At 55.2% G+C, this 12,160-nt stretch overlaps 1 protein-coding gene across 1 annotated transcript in view; it reads left to right on the top strand.

The window, feature by feature from the left end:
- Positions 1-9,977, top strand: part of MGLL (monoglyceride lipase) — a 113,268-nt gene extending 103,291 nt beyond the window's left edge. Inside the window, exons 6-7 of the mRNA XM_058566905.1 lie at positions 5,966-6,181; positions 9,787-9,977. Coding sequence (XP_058422888.1) covers positions 5,966-6,181; positions 9,787-9,912 — 342 coding nt within the window. The 3' untranslated portion in view covers positions 9,913-9,977. The remainder of the gene's footprint in view (positions 1-5,965; positions 6,182-9,786) is intronic.
- The last annotated feature ends 2,183 nt before the right edge of the window (positions 9,978-12,160 follow it).

Raw genomic sequence — 12,160 nt, 5'->3', positions numbered from 1 at the left:
ATGGTGCCCCTGGGGAGGGGCGCTTCCTGGAGGAAGGGGCACCTGAACTGAGTGTCGAAAGAGAAGAGGAACTCTATAGGCAGCCAAAGCTGAGAGGACAGCCATGCAAGGGCCCAGAGGTGCAGGGGGGCCAAGAGTGTTGAGGGTGGAGGTGGAGGGGTGGCTGGAGCCCCATCACACATGGCCTCCCAAGCCGCGGGAGGAGTTTGGACTTGGCCCTGCGTGGTGAGAAGCGTGGCAGGGTTCTCAGGGGCAGGGGTCCTGGGGGAGTCTGGGCACAGCGTGTGGGTGGTCGAGTGCGGTAAGCCCGCTGGAGGAGACTGGTCAGGCCCGAGGGGAGGGGACGTGTGCAGAGAGGCAGCGTGTGCTGGCCACGGACATGCCTGCGCTCCATACGTTCTGTATTGAGACCAGGTTCCATGGTGAGTTTTTATTTGCACTTAGAATATTCCACGAGCCTCGCATTGGTGAGGACACAGCCCGTGAGCCGCAGGGAAAGCAGGGCGGCAGCTCCACAGACCTGATCTCTGGGGTTCCCTCCTTCGCGCCCACTCGTGCTCTGTTGGGTGCAGGGATGAGGGACTTTTCCTCTGAGGCGCTGAGTGTCTTTCCAGCTGTGACAGCCCTTTGCCAGCTGTGAGCTAGCGAGCCAGGGTTCCCAGCTGCAGTCGGGTCTGCACCGGGCCCTCCTCGGGCTGGGTTAGAGCAAGGCTGGCTCGTCCACTCCTGCAGCCAATGCTGACCCAGGCCTCCTGCGCCCGGACACGGCCAGCAGGACAGGCAGACCCTGCCCTAGGGGCGACACTCGAGTGGGGACTGACAGGGGCACAAAGCCCTGATCAAGGAGCGGCGTGAGTGTGGGGCCACAGAAGGACCGCTAGCCATGAGAGCCTGTGAGGGGTCTCGAAGGCCTCCCTGGAGGGGGGATGTCTGAGCCGAGGCCTGAAAGAGGAGTGGATGTTAATTAGCCTAAGAGTGATGGGCTGAGAAAACCACATGAGGTGGGAGGTGGAAGTCACTGTGCACAGGAGAGGATTTTCTTTCTCCAACTCTTTCTATAACAAATCGTGTCTCCTGCCATTCAAGATGGGGGGGGAGGGAATGAAGAGATTGTCTCCGCAAAGACCTGCCAATTCATTTTAGGGTTCCCACAAGTTTCTAGATTTCACAGAGATCACTTGGGTCAAGTTGCTGTGCACCTTCTCTCCAGTATGCCAGAGAAGGCTATCTGATTTCCCTGTGGTGAAAATGGATGGATTAAGAGAGATCTAAACAATAGAGGAAGGAGGTGGGAATCCTGGGATAAGCTCTAAAGCACAAGTGGAAGGGTGAGGCTTCCACAGGAAAAGGGAGGGGGCTGGAGGGAAGGAGGGTAAAGAAAACCCAGCTGTAGACATATCTGTGCGTACCTGAGGGGAACTGCTGGAGATTAGGCCTGCTGGGCTGTATTGCTCTGTGAGGTGGGAAGCAATGTCATTTGGGGAGGGCACGTCTGTCTGTGCCCAGAAGGGCGCCCCCATCCCCTGTGGCACTCTGTGATGAAGGGGGACGCCCTCTGGGACCCACTGAGTCACTTCACTCTCCGTCAGGCCCAGGTATTTATCGTCCTCACCAGGGACCCACCAGTTTCTTTTCTGAGGAGCGCCACCTCCACATCCTGGCTGTCCCGTGAGTCCGCAGGCCCCACCTTTACTTTCTCTTCTCTAGGCAGGTAGCATAGCATGGTGGGTGGTTAACAGTGCTGAGGGGGGAGCCCGACTGCCTAGGGTCGTACCCTGGCTCTCCCCCTTACTTGCTGTGTAACCTTGGGTGAGTCGCCTAGCCTCACTGAGCCTCCGTCTCCTCATGCGTCAAATGGTGATGATAATGATAGTCGTCCCTACATAGGGTTGCTGCGAAGATTTGATGAGCAAGCGCAAGTGCTTTAACACAGCACCTGGCGCAGAGTTAAGGGCTCACTGTGTTAGTTATTTTTAATATTATTCTAATTAAAAATGTAATTTTGCAATCCATCATGGAACAGATTTTTTAAAAATAGGTCAAGAGATTTGACTGTAGGGGTGGGGCCTGGATTTTGCTCAACCAAAAGTTTAAGAAAACTCCTGGCTGTGGATTGCACCTCTATTTACTGTGCAAAGTTTCTTCCCCCAGGGAGACAGTGTTCAAAAGTCAGAAGCCCCAGTTGGCATATTCCTGGGTGTCAAGTTCAACCTTGCTGACAGCTCTCAGAGCCCCAGGAAACAGGGAACGGACTAGAGGATCGCTGACACCCCACAGGAGGCCGGGAAAATATTCACAGCTTTGAAACTTCAAACCCAAGAGGAACCTTCCAGGTCCCCTCAATGGGAAAACTGAGGCCCAGGGAGGAGTAGGGCTCACCCAAGGTCGTGTGGCTTGAGGTCTCTGGGTAGAAAGGCCTCAAGCAGAGTGTCTTTCCTCCCCTTGCCTCCCGGAGTCAGATCCAGATGCAACCCACACATCCTCGACGCCGCTGTGGGCCAGGCCCTGGGCCTGACGCTGGGGCTCTTTCTTTTCACTGGATCTCCCCACGTCCTCTGAGGTGCTTCCACCATCAGCCCCATTCCACAGATCAGCAAACTGAGTCTTGGAGAGAAAAGCCTTGCCTGGATCACACAGCCCCTCACACAAATGTCAGGGCTGGATGGTCCTCACTCCTCCAGTCTTCGTCACATCGTTCAGGCGAGCCCCCAAGAAAAAAGGCTCCAAGTCTCAGCCAGTGGAGGCACCCCCAGAGGTCGGTCATCTGGAGCAAAGGTGCGGTCACTTTGACCCAGATCCACAGCCTGCAGCTGGTACGCCCCCAGCAGACACTGTTCTCAGCTGGCAGGAGCAGTTGTGGTCCAAAAAATGGGGGGGGGGGGTGCGTGGAGATGTGAGAGAGAGTGGCAAAGACTGGGTCTTTGTCAGGGGTTTTTAATTAAACTTTTTATTTTGAGACAATTGTGACTCTCATGCAGTCATGGGAAATACTACAGAGGGATCCCAAGTACCCTTTATCCAGCTCCTCCCCGTGGTGACATCCTGCAAAACTCTAGGACGACATCACAACCAGGACACTGACATGGATGCTGTCCATCCCATCACCACAAAGACCCCTTGTGCTGCCCTTTTATAGCCACACCCACTTCCTTCCCACCCCCACCTCCTTAGCCCTGACAAACACTAACCTGTCTTCCGTTTCTCTAATTCTGTTGTCTCAAGAATGTCGTAGAAGTGGAGTCAGACTGTGTCGTCTTTGGGGACTGACGTTTTGGTCTTTGGTTTTGAATGGGCTTGTTCTGCTGACTGGTGCTCTGGGCTGGGGCCTGGTCTAGAGGGAGAGCCCTGACTGTGTCCTTCCTGGGGGCGACAGGAAACACCCTCCCGGCAAGGAGGACTTTTGGTGGATTTAGATCTTAAGCTTTGAAAAAACAAAGGCTGCCATGATTGGGCCAGAATGGTTACTTGAGGGGAGGGTTTGGGCCCTCTGAGCCTCAGTTTCCCTACGTGGTATGGCCCTCCTCTTCCCTCCTGGTCCATTTCCCTCTGCTCCTTGCCTCCTGCCCCGGCTATGGCTTGCACTGGGGGCCTGCCCTCTCCCCCACACATCTGGCAGCTCCTTCCCCAGGCCCAAAATAGGCCATTGTGTAAACAGGGCCTACGTGATCAAGACAGGGAAAATGAAGCCAAGAGGGGGAAGCCACGTGGGCCGTCAGAGCAATTGAACCCGGGAGCAGACTCCCCGAGGGGCCTTACATGCCTGGGACACGCCGGGTCAGCAAGGCAAAGTGGAGGCTGCTTCAGGAGGGAGGTGGTCTAACGGGATCTGGCCCTGTGCACTCATCAGGACACGTACCCCACAGCCAGCGTCGAATGGGCTCTGGAGCCTGGGTCCGTTTGGGATGTAGACCCCGGACAACGGCGGCTTCAACAGGAGAGAAGCTTATTCCTCTGTATGGTGACGTCTCAGCATCAATGACACCCATGTTTTTGCTCACTGTTTCTGGGGTGCAGCCCTCTTCCTTGTGGCCCCGACTCTCTCCCTACTCGGCCCGTGTTTTGGCCAGTGGGAGGAGGGACAGCTGCGAAGACAGGACAAGCCCTTGACCGAGGGTACACAGGGCACTGCTGCTTACTTCCTATTGGTCAGAACCTGGTCACGTGACCACGCCTGGCTGCCAGGAAGGCTGGGAAATGTAGTCTTTATTCAGGTGATTGTGTTCCAAAGGAAACATCCGGGGTTCTATAGGGGAGAACAGGAACTGGGGTAACTAATAACAGGCAGGTTCCTCCTCTGTAAAACAGGGATAGTGAGAGCCATCCCTCATACAGCGTGCTTATGAAGGCTAAACGTGTTGAATACTTAGTGCCAGGCATGTCAGGAGAGCTCAGAAATATTAGCTATCCTTATTTCTTTTTGCTAAATGAGATCCTGCACGTGATGCCCTGGCACCATGCTGGGCATGAAGTCTGTGCGGGTCAGTGGTGCCGCAGTGCCATTGCCCTTGTCGTTAGTGTCAGTTCTCCACTGACTCCAGGCTCTGGGCTCTCTCGTGGGCCCCACAGCCCTCTTTCCAAACAGGGCTTCCTGCACACCCTGAGTGAGCCCTTGCTGCAGCCATGCGCTGCCCCTGCACTGCCCCTGCCAGCACCTTGTCCTCTCAGCCCCCCAAACAGATGGCCTGGCCCTGCAGGATTCGTGCCAGTTCAGCTGCAGGAAGTGGCTAATCCGTCTCATGTGGCTTTTCACAAATGGTCTCGTTTGCTGTGCATGGTCCCCAGCATGGGAAGAATCAGGGATGGCAGGGGTGACCAAGGACAGCCTGTCCCCTCTCAGCACGCATCCAGAATTCTGGCCGAGGCCTTGTAGGCGGTGGCAACAGAAGGGGAGATGTAGCCCCCTACCCTTGGAGAATCAGAGTTGAAACACAGTGGACACTCTGGCAGCCTCACAGGGCAGCTGTCCCTGCGCTCCTTGTCCCCGTGGCCCCTGTGCTCCCTTACCCAGTCCTGACACCATGTGGTACTTCTCCAACCAGCCGAGAACTCACTGGCAAGGATGAGGGAAGTGAGTGAAGATGAGTCATGGCCTCACACCCGCCCATATGGGCCTGAGAGAGTTCTAGAAACTTCTCACCCAGATCCTGTGGGGCAGATGCCCCAGCTCGGCCATAGTAAGCAGGCAACTCATTGTCCCCTAGAGGCAAGAAGAATGAAGCCAGAAACGAAGGACAGGGTGCTGGGGTAGCCCCACAAAAGGCTGGGTCAGATTCTGAGCCACAGGCAGGGAGAGTGTGAGAGTCCGGTCCCTGGCAGGCTGATGGTTGCAGAGGGAGGCCCCAGCCTCCAGGCATGTCCCGAAGAGGAGCAGACATGGCCACAGCGCAGGACAGCAGCAGCCCTCCCTGTCAGAACGGCAGGCAGCCTTCTGCAGCCCAGAGGGCACGGAAACTGGGCACCTCCTGAAGCCCGTGGAGCAGTGCCCACTCCTCACACTGGCCCCACGGGCCAGCATGGCCCCCACTGCTCCCGCACGTTGTGTGTGCCCCTTACCCCCGTCAACAAGGCGGATGTTAAGTCAGGGGAGACAGAGAAAAAAACGTCCACTCAGACTAACGCCAAAACATCTTCAGAGCTCCTCCTGAGTGACGTCATCAGAGGAAACAACATGATGCTGCTCATATTTAAAAAAGAAAAACAATACTTGACCCTGTCTACGGGCACATGTATGAATGTGGGATGCATAGAACAAAGCCTGGAAGGAGAGAAAGCAGCCTGGGTCGGGTTTGTTGAGGGGCTGGCCGCGGAGCTGCTGGCTCTCGGCACCCGCTCCCCAGACAGAGCTGACTTGAATGGAATTGGCTCTTCCGGCCAGAGCAGAAGGAAGTACAAGAACTAGATCTGGGCCTCCGGAGGGGAGCCCCCGCCCCTGAGCTGATGGATCCCTCTCTCCCTTTCCTTCCAGGTTGACATTTATAACGCGGACCCCCTCATCTGCCGGGCGGGACTGAAAGTGTGCTTCGGCATCCAGCTCCTCAATGCCGTCTCGCGGGTAGAGCGGGCCCTCCCCAAGCTGACCTTGCCCTTCCTGCTGCTCCAGGGCTCTGCTGACCGCCTGTGCGACAGCAAAGGGGCCTACCTGCTCATGGAGTCCTCCAAGAGCCAGGACAAGACACTTAAGGTGAGCAGCTGCCCCCTTCCCCAAGGCCAGGGGAGGTGGCATCCCTTTGGGCACGTCTGCCCAGAACCCCCAGGCCGCCCCCAGGCAAGGCACCTCGGGGTAGGGGCAGCCGGGCCGCTGGGAAGTAAGTACCAGGAATACGAGGCATCTGTAATTGTAAGAGAGTACACGAGTCCTTAGCTGATTGTCCACATGAATGAGCTCGAAAGGAAGAAAGAGAGAACACTCAGAAGATGTCATGGTCAAGAGAAGAAGCTGCAACTGGCCATTGAGCAAAAAGTCCCCCCGGAGAGTGTCTTCCGCTTTGTCGTGTCCCAGGTCCGGGGGCGTGTGTGGTGCCCAACCTCCCTGGGTCGGCATCCTGCACCGCTGTCATGGGCTCAGGGCGCACAGGTGCTGCTGGGACTTGTCAGGGTCTCATCTGCAAGGGAATCTGTGAGAGCGAGTCCCTCAGAGGGCACAGGAACTGCGGCTTAGCCACGTGGCAAGTCAGATGCAAAAGACCCAAAAGACCGCAGTGGACGAACTCAGAGGGCCTTTTGAGATGGAAAATGTTGTTTTGGGGTCAAGAAGTTCCTGTTTTGTTTGTCTGATTGAACTGGGAAGAGCCCCAGCTGGAAGGATGGGGGGGTGGGGGGAGCAGAGCGCCTGCTATGTACCATCCAGTGACAGCTGACCCTGAAGGTGGCTCTCTCTGGTCAGTCCGGCAGAGCACAGCCCCAGGGCACATTCATGAGCAGACATGTCTCCGGACTGTGCCGCCACAGCCTGTGCCATGGCTGTGTGGAGGCTCGGGGTCCAGGGCCACTTCCCACTCAGTTATAAAGAAAGCAGGCAGTCATTGCAGAGCCCACACCTACTGAGAGGCAAGGCTGGGATTTGAACTCAGATCCTCTGACCTGAGTACACTGTCTAGCTCGCTCCACACTGTGGTAACAAAGACTCTCATTTCTTTGCGAACCATCAAGTGCTTCCCTCATGACATTATGAATTGCAGACCCTGGCCCACACAGCTACCAGATACGGACTCGTGGATGAACAGAATGATGGAGAAAAAGGAAAAGGAAAGCCGGATCTTATTAGTGCTAGAGACTGTGAACACGACGGACACTGCGGTTTGGGTGAAGGTGACACGGATCTTGCCCTTCGCCAGCATGGAACCTTGTTGACCCTATGAAAGGAGTCCAGGAAGGACACTCATTTATTCATTCACTCACCATTCATTCATTTCTTCTTTCATTCAAGTATTCAGTAGACGCCTACTTTGTGCCAGGCCCAGAGAACAAGACAGGCCAAGTCCTGTCCTCCCATGCAGCCCATGTCCTAAGGGGATGAGTGGGAAACAAACAGCTGAACAGATGACGAGGGAGGGGTCTGTGCCCTGAGGGAAATGAAGCAGGGGGTTGAGTAGGGGCCAGAGGAAGGGTGAAGCGCCTACTTCAGACAGAGCAGGCAAGCCTGAGATCTGACAGTGACCGGAGTGGTGGAAGAACATTCCAGACCGAGGGAAGAGCAAGCGTGAAGACCCAAGACTGGATAGTTCCCGTGTATGCAAACAACCAAAAGAGCGTGTGGCAGTTTGCGGAGCGAGGGCAAGACGGCGTGTGGCAGGGTGGGAGCCTCAGCAGCAGGAGAAAGCTGAACTTTTTCTCTTAGTGCAATGAAGAAGCCACAAGAGCACTTTGAGCCCGAGAGTGACATGCGCTGATGTCAGTTCTCAAAGCATCCTCCAGCTGCCATGTGGAGACAAGAGAGAAGGCAGGGAGATGGGGTGGACGATGGCGCTGTCACCCAGGCCAAGAGGAGGGCTTGGGCTGGGGTGGGGCAACAAAGGCGGGGGAGACCTGGCAGACCAGGAGAAAGCATGAAATCAAAGTGATCAAGGATGAACCCTGGGGTCTGGGCTTGTGCTAATGAGGAGACCGTGACACCCTATTCTGAGATGGGTAGCAGTGGGGGAGAAGCAGATCTGGGGAATATCGAGAGTTCCATTTTGAGATACCTGTTAGAGAGTCCCATTAGAAATTTGGAAAAATGGAGGCCAGCCCAAGTGGTGTAGCAGTTAAGTTTGTGCATTCCCACTTTGGTGGCCTGGGTTTCGTGGGTTCGGATCCTGGGCACAGACCTACTCACCACTCATCAAGCCATGCTGAGGGGGCGTCCCACATAGAAGAACTAGAAGGACTACGACTAGGATATACAACTATGTACTGGGGCTTTGGGGAGGAAAAGGGGGAAGAAAAGGAGGAAGATTGACAACGGATGTTAGCACAAGGCCAATCTTCCTCAAAAATGAAGGAAATTTGGAAAAATAATTGAAAGTAGGGTCTCGAACACCCGTTTGCACACCAGTGTTCATTGCAGCACTATTCACAATAGCCAAGAGGTGGAAGCAACCCAAGTGTCCATCGACAGGTTGAATGGATAAACAAAATGTGGTCTATCCAGACACTGGAATGTTACTCAGCCTTGAAAAGGAAGGAAGTCCTGACACCTGCTACAACATGGATGAACCTTGAGGACATTATGCTAAATGAAATGTGCCAGAAACAGAAAGAAAAATACTGTATGATTCCACTCATATGAAATATCTAAAGTAGTCAAAAATCATAGAAGTAGAAAGCAGAATGGTAGTTGCCAAGGACTGGGGAGAGGGGAAGGAGGAGGGAGAATTGAAGGGTACAGAGTTTGAGTTTTACAAGTTGAAAAAGTTCTAGAGATCTGTTGCACAACTATGTGAATATTCTTAACACTACTGAACTGTACACTTAAAAATGGTTCAGATGGTAAATTTTATGTGTTTTTTACAATGGTTTAATTTGGAGATACCTATTAGAAATTCAACTGGGAATGACAGTTGGATATACACATCTAGCATTCAGAGAGAGGTCTGGCTGGAGGTAGAAATTCCCAGTCATCAGCACATGGATGGTTTTTAAAGCCACAGGACTGGACGAGATTACTAGGGAGAGAGAGAGTGCGTGGGGCCACAACACGCCCTTAGGCCACACCAGCCTATAGAAGTCAATCAGGTGGTCCAGCCTAGACTGAGAAGCAGCTGGTAGCGAGGTAGGAAGAAGACCAGGAGAGTAGAAAGCCGTGGAAACCACAAGAGGAAAGTGTTTTTAGAAGGTTACACTGGTCAATTTTTGAATGATGCTGAGAAGCCACATCATACAAGAACAAAAGTGTTCCCTGGCTGTGGCAACTTGAAGGTCGTCGGAGCCTGTGCCAAAAACAGTTGCCGTGATCGGTGGGAGTGAAAGTCAGATTGGGATAAACTGAGGTCAAACGGAAGGCAAGGAAATGGAGACAGGAAATGGAAGTCACCCTTCTGAGATGGAGGCACAGCTCACATCCACAGCTGGAGGGAGAAGTGGAATCACGGCAAGGTGTGCATTTGATGTAAGAGAGGAAGTGCTAGAACATGTTGGGACATTTTCGTTTATTTGAACCATCATCTGATCAACAGGCGTTGGTACCATGAAGATGGGGGTCCTGGGGTGTGGGGAGAGAGTCTGGAGGGCTCCATCCGCTGCCCATGGTCTCCCTCCCTTCACCTGTCACATCCTGTAGCCCTGACTTCTTGTCTCTCCTAATTGCAGATTTACGAAGGTGCCTACCACGTTCTCCACAAAGAGCTTCCTGAAGTAACCAACTCCGTCTTCCGTGAAATAAACATGTGGGTCTCTCAAAGGACCGTGGCGGCAGGGAGGGGGTCCCCGCCCTGAGTGCCCTGGCCCAGCAGCCATCCACGGTCAGGGAAGCAGGGAGAGGAAGGGCAGAAGCTAGCTTCTCAGATGTGGCTTGCCAAAAAAAAAAAAAAAACAAAAAAAAAACCCCACAAATTGGAGGAACCCCTAGTGCAATTTACTTAAAGAAAAAAAAAAAGACATTCTTGTTGTGTTAGGCTGTCTGCCACGGGGTCTACCTTAAGAAGTAGACGCTTTATGCAGACACATAGAAGGGTCACAGGCAGTCTTCTGGAGACAGAATGTGCCGAAATGTCCTGAGAACACAGCACAGCCTCTGCCTGCTTCTCCCAGCTCCCACAGGTTCCCAGGAGTTCTGGCGTTCCCGGGACACCTGACTGCAATAACTGGGGGGGGCCTCCCCTCTTGCCCCCTCCAGCCCCCCCCAGCACCCCTCCCCCGTGGGCCTTGCTCAGTGGCTCTTCTTTGGCCATGGGTTGGGGTGGCCAGTGTTAGCTCCCCCGGGCAGACTCCTGTGCCCTCTGAGACCCAGAAAATGCCGAATACATCCTCAAAATGAGTAGCCACCAGTGACCCAAGGCAGTTCCTGTGGGCTGGGAGCTGGGCTTTGGGGCAAGATGAGGCCTGGCCCAGAAGGGGGACTAGGCAGGAGACCCCTTCCCCGCCTTCCTGCCAGGGGAGCTGGAGCCGCCCCTAGTGCTGTGTGTGTGTTCAGGTGCTGCCTTTCCGCCTGGGACAAATTCTACCTGACACGATGAGGGGACAGTTGTATTGACGATGAAATGTCTAATATATAATGTATATTCTAAAACAGAGACTATTTGGGTAGGTGCGACAAGGGGGGCCTGAAGGCGCAGGAGCCCCTGGGAGGCAGGTGGGCAGCGCCAGCAGGGGCAGCGGCAGGCCTGTCCCTGGACCCCACCCGCCTGGGCCACAGCCGCCCTGGGAGCCTCGGTGCTGGCAGCACAGCTACCTCTGGTGGCGGGAGAAGAGAGTCCCAACGCGGTGGCCTTGTCCAGAGCTGCCGGCTGGCTGAGGCCACAGCCGATGGGCCACCCTTTCCCAGCGAGGCCACAGCCACGCCTGACCTTTCTCGGTGCCACCCCCAGCCCCGCCCGCCCTGGGCCCTCACTTAGCGGCAGCAATAAACGGGGAACACCACCACCGCGGAAGCGCTTCCACTTCAAGTGGACTCGCTGTGACCTCATGAGGCCCCTTAGTGCAGATGTGGCCGTGGGTGGGCGGAGCCACTGGGGAACACCTGCCCAGCCGCAGGGAGGCCGCCAGGGGCCCTGAACCCCATGGAAGTTGCAGTCAGGGGCCCGAAGGCCGTGGCGGCCACTCCCCCTGCCGGGCCCCTGACACGGAGGCGGGAAGTTGGGGCTCCCACCTCTCTTCCTCCAGCAGCGGGAACTCTGCCCCTTACCCACGCCTTGTTCTTCTGGGGCTTGTTCTCCCAGGGAGGGGAGCCCCTCTGCTCTCCCTGCAGAGACCCTGACCGCACCATGGTGGAGCCAGAGCTGGTCCCCTCGGGTGGGCGGCCCAGCCCGCAGCTGAAGGTCATGCCTGCACAGGGGCCAGGGTTTATGTTCTCCTGATCCTGCCTCTTGGGAGGGGCAAAGTGCCCAGGCGTCCACCCAGGGGCACAGGGCCCAGATCCCCACAGAAAGCGGCTTCCGTCACCCCATCTTGTTTCTCTGGCTTCTCTTTGGAGGAGAAAAATGTAAAAAATGCGCTGAGAAAGCAGGTGAGCCCCTGCCCGCTCAGCTGGGCAGCTGGGTGTGAATGTTTCTGCTCCTCAGCTAAGGAACAGCAGAAACTCTACCCACAAACCCCCAAACCTGCCAGACACTCCTGAGCCCAGATCTGGAAGCTGGAGCCTGGAGCTGTGATAGCACAGATCACACAGAGTCCCCACCCCGCGGCCCCATCACCTCTCCCAGAAGCACGTGACGGCAATGCCATTTCCCAAATTAAATATCAGCCACATGCTTTGAGCGGGAATCTTTCTGATGCATGAATTTATTTATATGAAAGTTCTTACAGTCGTATTTACATATCTGGTTAAAGAATCGCCTATATTAAAAGAAAATAGTTACTTGAAACCGGGACAGTCTCCTAGTCTGGGAGAGGGGACAGGGGACATCACCATGCCACGCTCGCCTGCTGAATCAGGACCGGGCGCTGGAGGCAGACAGGAGCTGTGTCTGGAGTCTCCCACACAGCCACTCCGGGGCTTCCCGCCCCTGCTGTCCTTGGAAGGCTG

This window comes from Diceros bicornis, chromosome 2, assembly GCF_020826845.1.
Source record: "Diceros bicornis minor isolate mBicDic1 chromosome 2, mDicBic1.mat.cur, whole genome shotgun sequence".
Taxonomy (NCBI): Eukaryota; Metazoa; Chordata; class Mammalia; order Perissodactyla; family Rhinocerotidae; genus Diceros; species Diceros bicornis.
The sequence above is the reverse complement of the archived record's forward strand: the minus strand, read 5'-3'. Positions and strand labels throughout refer to the sequence as shown.